The 15,549-nt window shown below is 46.5% G+C and overlaps 6 protein-coding genes across 6 annotated transcripts; 4 read left to right on the forward strand and 2 right to left on the reverse strand.

Annotated features, from left to right (window-relative positions):
• Positions 1-5,560: 5,560 nt before the first annotated feature.
• Positions 5,561-7,071, reverse strand: LOC132261550 (nucleic acid dioxygenase ALKBH1). Its single transcript, XM_059760404.1, has 2 exons — positions 6,963-7,071; positions 5,561-6,906 (listed from the first exon to the last, which is right to left on the reverse strand). The coding sequence occupies exons 1-2, from the start codon at positions 7,059-7,061 to the stop codon at positions 6,034-6,036; spliced, it is 972 nt and encodes a 323-aa protein (XP_059616387.1). The 5' UTR covers positions 7,062-7,071; the 3' UTR covers positions 5,561-6,033.
• An 84-nt stretch (positions 7,072-7,155) lies between these two features.
• On the forward strand, positions 7,156-7,812 carry LOC132261552 (SOSS complex subunit C homolog B). Its single transcript, XM_059760406.1, has 3 exons — positions 7,156-7,351; positions 7,457-7,584; positions 7,645-7,812. Exons 1-3 carry the CDS (start codon positions 7,321-7,323, stop codon positions 7,810-7,812), a joined length of 327 nt encoding a protein of 108 aa, XP_059616389.1. The 5' UTR covers positions 7,156-7,320.
• A 57-nt stretch (positions 7,813-7,869) lies between these two features.
• LOC132261551 (rRNA N6-adenosine-methyltransferase Mettl5) lies at positions 7,870-8,603 on the forward strand. The gene has a single exon (XM_059760405.1). The coding sequence runs from the start codon at positions 7,870-7,872 to the stop codon at positions 8,512-8,514; it is 645 nt and encodes a 214-aa protein (XP_059616388.1). The 3' UTR covers positions 8,515-8,603.
• A 336-nt stretch (positions 8,604-8,939) lies between these two features.
• On the forward strand, positions 8,940-11,838 carry LOC132262722 (putative aldehyde dehydrogenase family 7 member A1 homolog). The gene is made up of 3 exons (XM_059762072.1): positions 8,940-9,521; positions 10,605-11,168; positions 11,231-11,838. The coding sequence occupies exons 1-3, from the start codon at positions 9,036-9,038 to the stop codon at positions 11,786-11,788; spliced, it is 1,608 nt and encodes a 535-aa protein (XP_059618055.1). The 5' UTR covers positions 8,940-9,035; the 3' UTR covers positions 11,789-11,838.
• Positions 11,839-12,828: 990 nt separating this feature from the next.
• LOC132261869 (vacuolar protein sorting-associated protein 45) lies at positions 12,829-14,963 on the reverse strand. Its single transcript, XM_059760882.1, has 4 exons — positions 14,773-14,963; positions 14,501-14,699; positions 13,898-14,439; positions 12,829-13,830 (listed from the first exon to the last, which is right to left on the reverse strand). Exons 1-4 carry the CDS (start codon positions 14,863-14,865, stop codon positions 12,943-12,945), a joined length of 1,722 nt encoding a protein of 573 aa, XP_059616865.1. The 5' UTR covers positions 14,866-14,963; the 3' UTR covers positions 12,829-12,942.
• LOC132261871 (small nuclear ribonucleoprotein F) lies at positions 14,964-15,543 on the forward strand. Its single transcript, XM_059760884.1, has 3 exons — positions 14,964-15,079; positions 15,146-15,346; positions 15,414-15,543. The coding sequence occupies exons 2-3, from the start codon at positions 15,172-15,174 to the stop codon at positions 15,503-15,505; spliced, it is 267 nt and encodes an 88-aa protein (XP_059616867.1). The 5' UTR covers positions 14,964-15,079; positions 15,146-15,171; the 3' UTR covers positions 15,506-15,543.
• Positions 15,544-15,549: the final 6 nt, after the last annotated feature.

Below are 15,549 nucleotides of genomic sequence, written 5' to 3' on the forward strand. Positions count from 1 at the left end.
CGCCAGACAAATGGTTAATTTTATGCACATTAGCGCTCGACAATTGCCACATTGATGACTATCAGACGGGGAGTCTTTCCATTCAGCATGACTGCTTCCGAAGAAAGCGCATTGCTTTGGACATAATTGATATGTTTTCCGTCCCCAAATTTCCAATTAAAATTAATATGTATTTAATTCAATCACACACACACACAAAGATATTAAATCGACGGCTTTTCAATAAAAAAAAACACACGCGCATAAATTAACGCCCACAAATCCAGCATCATTCATTGAAATTCGTCATTGTGGTGTTATTTTCCCCAAATATCCACTCACAATTCGTTCAATGCACAAAACATATTGGAAATATTTTACTCAATTTAGCACTATTCGCATGCAATTCCCATAAATTCACAAACTTTGTTGCATTAACGTTCATTTTGTCGAAAATAAATCGACCGCAGATAATTTACCTAAACTTATAGCATTGCTAAATGAATATTTTGCTTCCCATTCATTCGAGTTTTATTTAATTGATTCCACAACCTCAAATGTGTGTGCAAGACAATGTCTTCGGCTTTTTTTTTCTTCTCTCGTGCCGACAACACATATTTTCAGCAACTTCATTGGGATGCCCGTGGAGTTTGCGTGGCGTTGGGAAATTGACGAGGGACAATAAAAAAAACTTTTGCCAACATGGTGAACACACACAAAGGAAAAGCGCGCCAGAAAAGCTCCTCTTTAGGACCATATTGGGCGTCCTTTATGGCGTGAAATGCGGCGAAGATGGTGAGAATTAGAAAACAATTCCCAAAGACACTTTCCATTACAAATTATTGGAAATTACACTGCGGGAAACTTTTCTCTCTCTTGCAGATGGAAAACTTGGTCGATGAGATGCGACAAAGTGTTGAGTTCAGAATATGTAGATGAGAATGTGAAAATTTCCCTTGAATTTGCCAAGAAGGGAAACAAATTGCGAGTTTAGGAGGGAAATTTGCTGATTTTTCAAGCAAAAGACGCCAATATTTACTCAATCATATGGAAATAAATTGTAAAAATATTGTTTAGAATTGTTCTTGCTTTTTTCTTGCTGATCAGAGACATCTAGTGTCAATTAGAATTATTCTAATCGCGGGGTTTCGATGCATTGCGCCAAATTCTTCTCCACAATTATTACCTTCACTTAACTTTTATCTACACAATCCAAGTCTAAAGCGCTCTCTAATCCAAACATTCAATCTTAATCTCACGCTCTTACATTGCTCTTCACGTGCGTCTTGGAAATCATCAAAATTTCATGAGGAGCGCCAAATTAGCGCTAGACTTCCCAGATCTTCGTCGGAGCGAAATTGCGGCGAGACGCGCTGATAAGTTCCATCGAGGAGCTCCTAATGAGCCGAAATGAGTGCTGCTGAAGAGATACCTTGGCACAATTGATCGTGCAATGAACGGAAAGAGAATTCATGGTGAGTCCGAGGGACTTAATCAAATTTGACTTCTGGATTAACGAAGCGTCAGCAGACTCCATTTGTCTCTTTCAGCATTTCTTTTTCCTCCGTCTAATTTCTCCCCTTTTCGGGTGGAGATTTATCTCCTCGCCAGGGCCGTTTCGGGGGGGGGGCACCGCGGGTGCGGGCAGCCCACAGGAATGTCCAGTGTGCGCACGGCCGAAGGTATTTGAGGCGTTGAGTAAGTGTCTGCAATTAATATCGCACTGGAGACTTCCACGGTCCAGCGGATGAACGCCCCGTCATCTCATGACGGGGAGACACAGTCAATATGTCAATGTCGTGGCTCCGGTCACGCATTTTACAAATAATACACTCTCTCTCCGCGGAGCACTGTCGAGTTATTGCCACGGCGAACAATAAAAATACTAACACTTGCGATGCCACGCTTGCCCCCGTGGACCTCAGCTCGCTCGCCAGGGAGTCACTGTCGGATTACATTTAAGATCCTCACGGCGAGCGTAATTTATTCACTTGAGAGGCCAACAATAAAACTGTCTCTCTCTCTCTCGCTCGTTAGGAATTGCTCCCACTGAAGGCCAAGGAGTGAAGCACCTGACCGAAATCTGGACCGCAACTCCGCGATCCTGAAGGGAGTACAGAAGAGAAAAGTGCTCTAGCCTTGATTGTTATGGATTTTCCAAGGGGGAAATGGAAGTGATTAAATTTTTACAACATTTGTTCACAACTTTGATTTTCTGTTGATTATTTCGCTTCCAGAAATTAATTTTTACCCAAATTCTGCATTTTGATATATTTTTCTAAGTTATGTGACTGACTAAAGATTAAAAAACATCTTTAAATAGAAATCCTTGAGTATTTTTTGAATGAAAATCATGATTTTAGGACACAATGCTAAAACGAAGTAAAATCTCAATTTTTTTTAATAAACTGTCGCGATTTTTGCTTAGAAATAAAAAGATTATTTAATCAAACGATTTCAACTACGAAAAATACGCAGAAAAACAATTTTAGGGGAAGAAAATCATAAAAGATTGTATGAAAACGTTAGTTTTTAAGATTTTAGTTAGATTTTGGTTAGCTTTCGGTCAAATTTCTGTTATTTTTCGGTTAAATTCCAGTTATTTGTTGATTTTAGTCTTGTTATGAAGAATTCATGAAGTCTGAAGTCCTGTGAAGTGTTTATGATTTATCATTCATAAATTGCAATGAAATTCCTTAAGAATTCTCTTAGCCTGGCGAATTTTTCTCTTTCTTTACCTCTTCTGATAGACAATTTCACTAAACTGTGTGTAGGTTTAAAGCTATTATTACTCTAAGTTTTAGCTTATTTTGAGGCAGTCTTTAGCCTCCTAGTTAAGCTGTGTCCGCCAAAAATGAGCCCTCGAAAGGAGGCAATAATTAATTACAATTAAAACGATGACAGATAAAATTTATCACTCATTCTCGTGTTTATTGCTTCATGTTCTGCCTCCTGATTCCCTTTCACAAAAGCCCCAACCACACAAATAAACCTCCTCAATATATATATTACTCCTCTTCATCACCCAAAACAGTCCTTATCCACAAATCGGATCTCTTTCAACTTCGAAAATTTGTCTGAAAGACAGGCAAAAAAAAGATCTCCTAACATGACGCGATGTAATTAATGAATTAAATTCGCCAAAGAGTGAGAAAATAAATTGAAAATCATCAAATGAGAAATTATTTGTTGTTACAATCTTTTTTTTCTTCCTTTCTTCTGCTCAAAGACAGTCAAAAGCGACCCGAAATGTGAGTCGATTTGAGTGACAAACGCATTGTAATAAATGAGTATTTAAGTGACACTTTGAGGTGCTCTGCTCTCCAGTGAATTTGCACGAAAATCAATCATTTCAGGTATGTTAATATTGGATATTAATTGCGATGATTACAGCTGGGATAATTTATTAAATTGATCATCAGACAGTGATTGATAACACTTCAATTGATAAGCCCAACTCAAGGAGCGCGCATTTCTCTCTCTCTCTTGCTTGAAAAAAAAGCGAATGATTGGCAAAATAAATCAATTTGAGAGGGAAGTGGAGTGAAAAGTTCTCGCCTCTCTTTGTCAAATTCACTTTGGAGATCAGCGCATAAAATGCTGTATAAAATAGGTGTTTTTGGCAGTCGAATCTCCCTATAAAGTGACCATGTCACGAGCATTCCTTCCAGCATAAGCAAATTGGCAGTGAAAAGATTTCGCACAGCATTCAAATATCCAAATTGATCGCCTCCAGGTTGATTGACATTTTTATTTGAACTGGCAAAATTGTCGGAATAAAAGAGAGGCGGCAAAAAAGCAACAATATACATAAAAGTGTGGCCGCGTTTTGTTGCTTTTTTTCTCTTGCTCAATATGCAATGCAAATCAATAGAGAATTCACTAATAATTTGGAGTTTTTACCCAGTGTTTTTCTGAGACATGATTTCATGAGCTGTGATTTCCAGATTCACACCAAGTCGCGGCGTGTTTTTAAGCGCATGCAAATTTTATCTATTTTTAAACGGATGAAGCCTTCTAATCCAAGACGACTGTCTCATTTGTTGACACTCTCGGTCGCTTTTTCACTCCCACAATCAAGAGCGAATTAATTATTATGCGAGACAGACTTGAAGAATTAGTTTTAGTGACAAATAGTTGGTCTCAGCGGATTAAAGAGCTCATGTCGGGGCCATAAAGCTAATTTAAATTGCATTAAATGATTAAGTCGTGAGAAAAGCGGCTGAAGGAAAAACAGACGAAATGTGTTTTGCTATTCTTAGACCACTCAAAGAGTTTTACCCAAAATCATCCTTTTATCAAACTGCCTTTTCACCATTTATTGCTTACTTTGTGCGGCTTTTTGATTTTAGGCACTTTTAGCATGAATTTTAAGAGAGCATTCTCATAAAAATCAATATCAATCGATTTAATTCTCAAGTGATTCTGATTAAAACCACATTTCATACTTATTTCCATTAGCTGATCAACTGCACCAAAGACTTTTGGGTCCAAGGAGGAAATATTGATTAATCAACGATTAATTGACTACAATTCGACTGAAATCTAACCTAAAATCTAACTTTCTAACCTTTCCATCTGACATTTTGAGATCATCTTTTATCATTTTCTTCCTTTGGAGAATCTTTTATTACTGCTTTTAAGTAATTTTCGCTCAATTAGAATCTTTCTATCTCAAAATCGCAGCTGTTAAGTACAAAAATTAGAGGTTATGTTCGATTTTAGTCTGTTTTTTACCATTTATTTTGCATAAATGCTATTTTTATGAAGTTCATATGCGAAAATCTATTCATAAATGAAATATTTTCATTTTCAGTGCAAGAATATCTAACTTTGGAGTGTTATTTTGTCATAAAACTCAGTCACATAACCTAGAAAAATATGTCAAGATGATCAAATTCAATTCATGGATTTCTAGACGTTGAATAATCAGTAAGAAATCAAAATAATTATGCGAATTATTGCAATTTCTTCAACACTTTCACTTCCTTACACTTCAGCTAATCTGTACACCACTTTTGATTGTATTATCTACCCCTTGTTTCAGTCAAATGGTGCGGATTTGTTGGGGGAAAAGCAGAGACAATTCGTTCCTCACCTTGTCGATTTGGTTGATTTTTGTCTTCGACAATGTCTTGTACTTTTATTCTCTCCTCCGCGCGAGTCGCTCCGAAATGAGTGTGCATTTTAATTTCTCCCACAGTTCGACTTCTTGTACTTTTATCACCTGCATTTTCCCGGCGACTCACGCGGGTAAAAAGTGTAGAAATATTAATAAGCGAGGCTGATTGATCACCCTTTTAAGTGATGTTGCAGCCTTCGCGCGCCTCTTCGCGCCGGATTGTGAGTGATTCAGCTAATCTCTCTCTCTCCCTCTCGTGGGCTCAGCAAGATGGATCAGCGCGAGTCTCAATCTTCAGCCTTCTTACAAAGTTATCACAAGAATCACAGCTTTAGCGCCTCGATTCACGGCACAGAGAGATTCTTTTGTGCTTCTCTTTTTGATATTCCATTTATTCAAGCCAAAGACACTTCATTAACTTCCTAATTATTCCAACTTTTTGACTCTTAATTTCCCTGCAATATTATAAATTTGTGGTTCTGTAAAAGATGTGCACAAAGTGAATAATTTTCCAAACTTTGCCGTCTCTATTCAAATTTTGGGAGGAATCAAAATGTGACAAATTCATAAATTCCGCCCCGAAGCGCCTCAGAATCCAGTCAGACAAAGTTTCGGGCGTGTTTCCAGGCAAACACGCATGCAAATGAGCTCCAGAAATCGGCCTCTGGAAGCCCCCCAAAGTGGGTGGAATTCGTCCCCAGAAAGTTGTTGTTGGGCAAACAATTTAATCAATGACAGATTTCAATAAATTATGTACAATTTTACATAGAAAAATGCTCCAAATTCAGCAGTGAAAGGCGAGATTTTGGGTGTGAATTGCCGGGAATTCCTCGCCATCGCCTCCAAATCACCACAGTTGACGGCTTGATGGAGCACATGACGCCTCGGCAGTCGCGCAGCGGGAGCCGAGCGCATTCTCTGGCCTCTTTCCGTCACAGCGTCGTCGCGTCGGCGGCCAGAACCTGCCGGATGTTGAGATTGATGCGGCAGTCGCTGAGATAATGGTTGAAGGGCCGCCAGAAGTCCATCTGGTTGCACTTCAGCCACAGATCCGCGTCAATCTCCGGCCTTTGAGTCACTCCCGCTGGAAAATCCCCGGAATTCCACGATTCTCTGCCGTTCAGGAGGATTTTTGGCACCGCATGGAAGCACAATCGACTCTGTTTGGACATTATAACAATATCGCCGCTGTGGAGGAGCAAAGCAGTCGCTGGAGAGTCCTTGGAAGTGCCGCCAATCAGGAAGACAGCTTCCTGACCGAAACTGATGGAGAAAAGCGGCGCTTCCAGGTCAACTTCCGAGTGATCTGTGTGACCAGCGAGTGTGCTGCCCTGAGGATAGAAATTCACAATAGCCGCTTGAGCTCTGAAGCCAGGAAAGCTGAGGATTTGCCCCAGAATCCCAGTGAGAGCGTGCAAATCCGCGGGAAAAGGATGTTTCTCCTCTTCGCTGTAGACTTTTCTCTCCCAATCATGATGATAACCCAATGTAGACCATCTCAGGCAAGTCTTAAGCTTCTTCCGCACACTTTCCTCCTCTTCGGTGCTGAGGAGAGCCCAGAAATCCCTCCGGACGCTCTCCGGAAGCTTCTGCGTCAGCAAATTCGTCCGATTGGGATGCTTCGGGAAGTCTCTGAGACACCGTGCAATCCAGTATCGCTGCCCCAAAGCGGTGAAGGGATTCTGCACAATCAGGAGTCCCGGATGAGCCAGCAATTCCTGCACTTGCCACGTTTCCGGCGGTCGCAGCCCGAAATCCCCGGCGTCTGTCGATTGGGAGTCAACACGAACACTTCGCAGCAATTCCTGCGCAATTGACAGACATTCTAAGCACTGCTGGGGTGGGAAAAGGCTCTACTCACATTAAACTTGGGATCCTGTGGATTTACCACTGACGACAAGTCAGGAACAGGACATTTTCGCTTGTAAATCTTGAATGCATCCGTGAACGATGTTGACATTTTCCCCAAACAAAATACACCTGAAGTTGGCTGTAATTCATTCGCAGGAAACCCGTCAACGACCTAAATTGTTTGAATTTGAGGGGCTTTTATTATCGCACAGTTGGCAGCAGTGACATCATGGCCTTTGTCGACAATGGAGTGTGTTGAGGAAGAGCGCTAAAATCGTGTATTTCCGCATTTTTATCCATCAAATAGACACAATTTCGCGACAAAAACCTGCAAATTGAACTCCTGAGGCGGTAGCAAAGTGATTTTGATGGCTTTTCCAGCGCTGAATGCCCAACAAGGTGATTTTCTCACTCTCTCCGATTGACATTTCCCATTGAGGTTATGTCAATGTAAATATTATGATTGCTCACGATGAAAAACGCTTGTTTTTCCGGTCTCTGCAGAATTGAACAATCGCAAAATCCTCGAGGATCTGCAGATAAAGAAGCAACTGCTCCAGAAAGGCGTGTCACCCGTCGTGACATCAATTCCCAGCGTTCCCACGAACAATTCGACTCTTGGATTGCCTCAGGTTGATTTTTCCGTGGCTTTTCCGGCAGAATGAAGTCGAATTTAATGCTTTTCTTTGTAGTACTTGCAAATGAGCCAACCACCCACTGATGTCATCCTGAATGCACCGGCCAGAGCGGCGTGGAATCAGGCGCACACGCAATCCTTCGGTTTCTTCGTTCCTCAGGATTCCGCCTTCGGGAACAGCATCATTCCCGTCTTGCCGCGCTTCGAGGCGCCGCTCAAGTAGATCCCCAGCAACTTCCCTGTCCGCTGTGTTGAGTTGTGTGTGTGTTTGTGTGCGCGAATGGCGCGGCTGAAGCTGAAGAAGTTGGAGGAGTTTCTGCAGGGCGTGGAGGCGTTTGACGAGCCGAAGATCCTCCTGGAGCAATACCAGACGCCGCCGCACATCGCCAGTTGCATGTTGTATGAGATTCAGAGCCAGTTTGGCGATTTGGAGGGCAAAATCGTGGCGGATTTGGGCTCTGGCTCGGGAATGCTGAGCATTGGTGCTTTTCTCCTCGGCGCCGAGCACACAGTTGGCTTCGAGGTGGATCCGGACGCCGCCAGTGTCTTCCTGGAGAATGTCGGTGACATGGAGATCCCGTCTGTGGACTGTGTGCTGAGTGACATCACGAGAAATGTGCAGAATTCACGCTTCGCCAAGGCTTTCGACACAGTCGTGATGAATCCGCCGTTTGGGACCAAGAAGAATGCCGGAATGGACGTGAAGTTCCTGGAAGTGGGCATTCAGCTGGCCAACACAGCCGTCTACTCGCTCCACAAGACCTCCACGCGTGATTTCATCCGCAAGACTGGCGCTCAGCTCGGCACAGAGGCGAAAATTGTGGCGCAGCTGAGATACAATCTCGATGCCGCGTACAAATTCCACAAGAAGAAGTCCCTGGACATCGACGTGGACTTCTGGCGCTTCGGGATCAGCGGCGCGTGAGTAAACAAGAGCAGTAAATTAATAATTTGTATAGCGTAAGAGACACAACTATGATTGTTATGAGTATAAATGGAGTTTTGTCTGGAAGATTTCACGGATTTCACGTCAATTCGCACTCATCTGCCGATGACCTTGTCCCAGAAACACGCTTGGAAGTGTGTCTGGAAGAGAGCATCTGTTTCCAGGCACTCTCAGATTGCCTGTAATCGCAGTCGTTGCATGTGTTTTTGCGCCGAGATTCCTTATCAATCTCTCTCTAATCCCCAAGAGAGTCAATTGAGTCTCTTCGCTTGCGGTGTTGTTGTCCAATTGCCGGAGACAAACAGCCGGCCGAGAGCGCCCGAAGCGCTTTATCAGCACTGATGGCCAATTGAGCGCCTCTCCCGGCACTCCGTTGGCGCACGAGCGGGCGTTTGAGGGCCAGTTTTGGCCAATATCGCTCGGCGAGCTGACGATCGGCGCGCGGCATCTTATCAGCTCTTGATAACTAGGCTCGAGAGGGGAATTTTTCCACCAGTCAAATGTCTCTGCTCGTGACACGCACTCTCTTGGCCACGTCGAAGAGAATCCAGCTCATCCGCACCATGTCTTCCTCCACTTATCTCGTCGACGATCCCAAGTTCGCCTTCCTGCGCGATCTCGGGCTGCAGCGTGAGAACGCCGGCGTGTACAGCGGCTCGTGGATGGGCTCTGGGCCCGTCGTGAAGTCCGTGGATCCCGCCAGCGGACGCGTGATCGCCGAGGTGCGCACGGGAACCGTGGAGGAGATGCGTGAGTGCATCCGGACGGCGGATGAGGTGTACAAGGAGTGGAGCCGCCTGCCGGCGCCGTTCCGCGGCGAGATCGTGCGCCAGATCGGCGACGAGCTGCGCAAGTTCCGCGAGCCTCTCGGGAAGCTCGTGTCGCTGGAGATGGGCAAGATCCAGGGCGAGGGCGTCGGCGAGGTGCAGGAAGTCATCGACATCTGCGACTACGCCGTCGGACTGTCGCGCATGTTCGCCGGACAGGTGAGGACGAAAGGATCAGATTGCTTTGATTGCCGTTATGTAATAATCGAGGGGCGAAGAACTGTCTTTCTGAGTGAAATCTTGACTTTCGCGCCATTAACAGATCCGTAAATTTCTTATAAGAACTACGAATTTTCCTGCTATTTCCGTCGGGGAATAAATTGTCATTTTATGGCTGAGGTTAAGAAATTTACTCACATTTTTCGGAAGCTTCAAGAGCCAAAAGCCCCACTAGATTGTCTGTCGTGCGCAGTTTTTGCTTAAAAATCCTTCAACCGTGAATTAATCATGTTTTGAGCTTGGTTTTATGTGATTTTCTTCTACCAAAATCTTCATTTGTCTTCTGTAAAGCATTTCTTACAAGAGAAGAACATTCTAAGTTGTCAATTTTGATCATATTGGATTCTAATCCCACTTCAGACACCAATAATCTATGCATTAAATACTTCTGACAAGTTTCTAGTAGCGTTCTTATAAGAGCTTCTGCAGATTTGGACTTTTTGATTGGAATCTTACCTGAATTTAGCAATGAAACTACTCGAACTGCTAGAATTTTGCTGTTTAAGCGCAATTCTAACTACTTTGAATACTAAATTGTGCTTTTTACCCGATAAAACTCATCTTTCGGGACTATTAATTAGACAAATCTGTCCCAATTGGCTTTAAAGGTTTCTTATCGAAAACCTAGAATATTTAACGTGAATTCATACACCCTGAAAGCCTTTAGAAAGTAATAAATACAGCGTAAAGTAACTTATGTAGTCAGAATTCCCATCACTAGCTGGCAAACGTTAATCCGCCTACTCGAAGGTTGAACCTTCTCCTCTCAACTTGATCCCCGCTGCAGCATTAGTCCGAAGAGAACTCGAGAGACAGTCGTTCTCAAGCTTAGATTTCTCGTCAGCCTTTTTCTGTCTTCATTTTTGCCGATTTCTCGTGCTTCAAGTAGATTTTTATCAAATAAAGTGGCAAAAGATCGGCAGTTGTTAACCCCTCGCGGATTCTTATCAGTGAAGAGCGGCGAATGATGCTCTTATCGCGGCAATCCGATGGTTCTGAGTGGAAATTTTGCCGCCTCCGCAGGTTCTGCCGTCGGAGCGAAGCCAGCACGTGATCCTGGAGAAGTGGCGGCCGCTGGGCTGCATCGGCGTGATCTCGGCCTTCAACTTCCCGTGCGCCGTCTACGGCTGGAACGCCGCCATCGCGCTGGCCGTGGGCAACTCGGTGCTGTGGAAGGGCGCGCCGTCGACGTCGCTCGTGTCCGTGGCGACGGCGAAGATCTTCGCGGACGTGTTCAAGCGCAACAATCTGCCGCCGGTGGCGACGCTGTGCCAGGGCGGCGCCGACGTGGGCGACGTCCTGGTGAAGGACGACCGCGTGAAGCTGGTCTCCTTCACGGGCAGCTCCGCCGTGGGCCAGAAGGTGGGCGTCGAGGTGCAGCGGCGCTTCGGCAAACTGCTGCTGGAATTGGGCGGGAATAATGCGCTGGTGATTAACGATGACGCCAACTTCGGCATGGCTCTCGACGCCGCCTTCTTCGGCTGCATCGGCACGGCCGGGCAGCGCTGCACGACCACCAGACGACTCATCCTGCACGAGAAGATCCACGACGAGTTCCTGGCCAAGCTGAAGACGCGATACGACAACGTGAGTGGGAAGGAATTCCAGCGTTGCTGGACAGAATCTCACTTGCTCACTTTCTCTTGCAGTTGTCCAAGAGAGTCGGTCATCCGCTGGACGAGAAGACGCTGTACGGACCGCTGCACAACCAGCAGGCGGTGGACAACTATCTGAACACAGTGGAGGCGGCCAAGAAGCAGGGCGGCGTCATTCTCACCGGCGGCAAGCGGATGGACAGGCCGGGATTCTTCGTGGAGCCCACGATCGTCACGAATCTGCCGCACGACTCGCCGGTGGTGAAGTCCGAGTGCTTCGCGCCCATCGTGTACGTGCTGAAGGCGAAGGATCTGGACCAGGCGATCGAGTGGAACAACGAAGTGGATCAGGGACTGTCGTCGGCGCTCTTCACGCGCGACGTCGGCAACATCTTCCAGTGGATCGGCAACCACGGCTCGGACTGCGGCCTGGTGAATGTCAACACATCGCCCTCGGGCGCAGAGATCGGCGGCGCGTTCGGCGGCGAGAAGCACACCGGCGGCGGCCGCGAGTCCGGCTCGGACGCGTGGAAGCAATACTGCAAGAGAGCCACGATCACGCTCAACCACTCGTCCGAGATGCCGCTGGCGCAGGGAATCGTCTTTGAGTGAATGTCGCGAATGTTGAAGAATCAGGGCTAATAAATGAGGAGTTTTTGTGGAGAAAAGTGTGTTATTCGCCCCTCAATTTGCTACAATTCATCAGCAGTTGAAGAACTGCAAGTCGATGTTGACTCAGAGATTTCAGTGCAGAATTTATTAACCCCTTGATTTATGAGACTTTTAGGAGAAGTTTGAAATTGAAAGTAGTGCTTAAGAGCTGTTCTTATCATTAGAGATAAATTATTGCACTGCAAGTGCGATATTGCAATCAAAGAGAATTCAAAATGCTTTAAAATCCGCATTTGAGCCTCTTTCCATGAAATCTAAATCAAATCCAAGGGGCAGTAATATACCTTAAAGCTGTACACCACTTCTTAACACTTCCAGCAATTCAAATTCCTTAGATTGCACACAAATTCTCGAATTAGAATAAATCCCTTAAGTTTCCATTCGATATTTCTACAAAAATCGACGTAAAACCGCTTGTTTAAGGGATCTTTTTCGACTATAACCTCAAAATATCATCAAGAGATCTTCAAAACCTGTGTTTGGAAGCTCTCAAGATCACGAAATCATCTCTTATGATTTGCCAATGAACTCAAAATAGCTGATTCAATGTCAAAATCATCGAAAAAAGTTTCAAAATGAGCATTTTTCAGCTTCAAATGACGATTTTAGAGGTTATGTTCCATTTGAATACAATTTTTAGTGTTTCTTGGCTTAAAAGTTTCCAGAATAGCGATGTTTATTGCATGTAAATGCTTGGACGAGTCATTTCGCTAAATCTGTCCTTGATTCATTACATAACCTAGAAAATGATTGTTCTGATTATTTCTACGTAAAAAATCAAGAGAAATCCATAAAACTTGGATAATTTGGCAGTAAAAGAAGCACTAAAGAATGAAATACTGCAAGCTTTTGAACATTTCCACTTCTGAAGACCTCCGCAGATATCTATACACCACTTCTGACTGTTATCTCCCCCTTGGCTGAGTCTCTAATTAATTTTCAAATTAATGGCGGTTAAAAGCAAAGGCAGAAGTCTCAGATAATCTTGTATTTGTTGTTCGAAGGGATTAAATAATAAAAGATACTCTACAACACATATCACATTGAGGCTGAACAGCGTGGATGAAGTGGAATTGCGCCGGCGCCCGGCGATCTTAGGCGTTGTCCGTGGCGTGAAACTGCTGAAGCGAGCGCGTGTGCTTGAAAGGGACGCCGGCCGTGGCGGCGGCGACTTCGCGGCAGAAGGAGTCGGAGTTGTGAATGGTTGTGCCGCCGAGGATGATCCTCTGGCCGGCGGCGTTGAGCTGGAACACGGCCTGCGCCTCCTCGTACGTGGCGCCGCCCACGATGAACACCACGACGTGCTGCGGCGGCCGGCGGAAGGGCAGCTCGGAGCCGATGGAGGGATAGAGAGGGTCCAGCGGCCGTCCGCGGATCACATCCTCGAGCGTCTCCTTGAGCAGGCACGAGTGCTGCGTGAAGACATTCTCCACGCCCTTCAGGCCCTTGATCAGACTCCTGGTCAGCTTCACGGCGTCCGTGATCTTCACCGTGCTGAACAGATCGCCCTGGCGCGCGTGCTGGCCGGCGTACTCCAGCATCCTGGGCACGATGTGCGCCGCGCCGCCGCGACTCTTCAGCGTCTGCAGCAATCCAGTGATGTCGCAGTTGGCGTGGCGCTCGTAGCGCAGCGCGTACAGCAGGATCAGCCGCAGCGCGTCCTTCAGACTCGCCTTCCCGTCGCCAATCAGTCGCTTCACCCGCTGCAGCTGCGCTGAGTGATCAGCGCGACAGGCGATCTCCTGCTCAAGCTCTGACACTTCCAGCAGCAGATTCTTCGCCACCTGATTCGACAGCTCGCCGATCACCACGACGTGCTTCGTCACGGTTCCGCACATCTTCCGGAACTGCGGATAAGTCTCCACGAAGTTCTTCATGTCGGCAATGCTCTCCACCTTCTTCTGGTCCTTCGCCTTCTTCTGGAACTCATCCATGAGGCCCTTGATGGTCGTGCCGATCTCGCCGAAGTTCGCGTACATGTTCTGCAAAGAGAAAACGACCGATCAGTCAAAATGGGAGGGAATTCAGTGGGAGGCTAAAAAACTGTACATTCGCGTAGAATTCATCCTGATCCACGGACATCACGACCTCCTTCATGTCCTTGGGCGCTCCGCTGATGCCCGAGAGATCCACGCGGTTGTTGTTGATGCCCAGCAACTCGTGCACCATCGCCTGGTAAGTCCACTGGTTCAGCAGCGGCGTCACCGGATCGTCCCGACGGTCCAGGATCAGCAGCAGTGGCGGCGGCGCGCCGGATTCCTGCACGCGGAACTCAAACAGCGCGGATTCCTTGGAGATCTTCTCGTTCACCTGCTTCGCCAGCGCCTGAGCCACATTGCTGCCGGCGCGGAAGCGAATCACGGGCTTCATCTTGAGCGACAGCAGCACCGCCGTGACGCCCTCGACGCTGCGCGCCAGCGCTTCCGGCGTCCAGTTCAGCGCGTGCATGCAAGTGGGCAGACTGAGGGAGAAGAGATTGTCGTTCACGGAGAGATAATCAGCGTAAATCTCCTTCACTTCCCGCACAGATTCGCTCTCGTCGCTCTCGGCCAGGAGTTTGATGTCCGTGCGCGGAATGATGTTGCTGAAATCTACAAGAGAGAGACAAGTCAGCCTCTCCTGGGCGCTTCTCAATCCTCCCCAGACACTCACAGACGTAGTAGGAGCCGTATTTGGGGCTCCGCAACTCATGCGAGAGCAGAGAAATGTTGTTCTTGTTCGGCCTGAGGAAGACAATGCACTTGAGATGCTTCATGCGCTCATTGGAGCGCGGGCAGTCGATCCTCTCGAACAGGAAGACATCCTTCTGCAGCATATCGGACTGACTAAAGGCCATTGACACGATGCTGGTCTGTTTTTGTGGGGCGATAAAGCAAAATTCAATTAGTGCTTTCGCCCATTGGATTCCGCCGCAATCTGCTCACCGTTTCCTTGTCCATCAGCAGGATTTTCATCCCCGGCCCAGACTCATTGGCCATCTTATTGATGTACAGCTTTATCGCCGCTATTACGTTCATGATTTTACGTATTTTCTTCGCCACTGTGCAGGGAAAATCACTGGGATAAACACGCTCTGTGCGTCAATGAAAAATTCTTCCACCCACTCAACGAATCTTCGTTCAGTTTTCGTCTGTTTTCGTCCACCCGGAACAACCTAACCTCACACTTCCCCGGAGTGACGCGTGAGAAACGTAAACAATCCGTTTGGTGGGCTTTTTTCTTCACTTTTCCGTGAGTTTTCCTGCACTTTCACCCCCCAAGTGGTGCGGAATTGACGGATTTTGTCCCTCTTTGCAGGAAACAGCGACTAACAGAGCCTCACAATGTCGGCGGCAATGCCAATCAACCCAAAACCCTTCCTGAACAGCCTGACCGGGAAGGCAGTGATGGTGAAGCTGAAGTGGGGCCACGAGTACAAGGGCTACCTCGTCTCCGTGGACAGCTACATGAATCTCCAGCTGGCCAACACGGAAGAGCACATAGACGGCCAAAACACAGGTGAGAAACTCACTTTCCCGGCACTTTTGAATCGGGCTCTAATTTCCCCGTCTTCCCGGGCTTCCAGGAAACCTCGGCGAGGTGCTGATCCGCTGCAACAACGTCCTGTACATCCGTGGCATCGATGACGAGGACGAGGAGGGCGAGATGAGGGATTAGGAAGCGATTATTCAATAAATTCCATGCTAAACGTGTAAGTCAGT

Source organism: Phlebotomus argentipes, unplaced genomic scaffold (assembly GCF_947086385.1).
Source record: "Phlebotomus argentipes unplaced genomic scaffold, Phlebotomus argentipes genome assembly contig_15, whole genome shotgun sequence".
In the NCBI taxonomy this organism is placed as follows: domain Eukaryota; kingdom Metazoa; phylum Arthropoda; class Insecta; order Diptera; family Psychodidae; genus Phlebotomus; species Phlebotomus argentipes.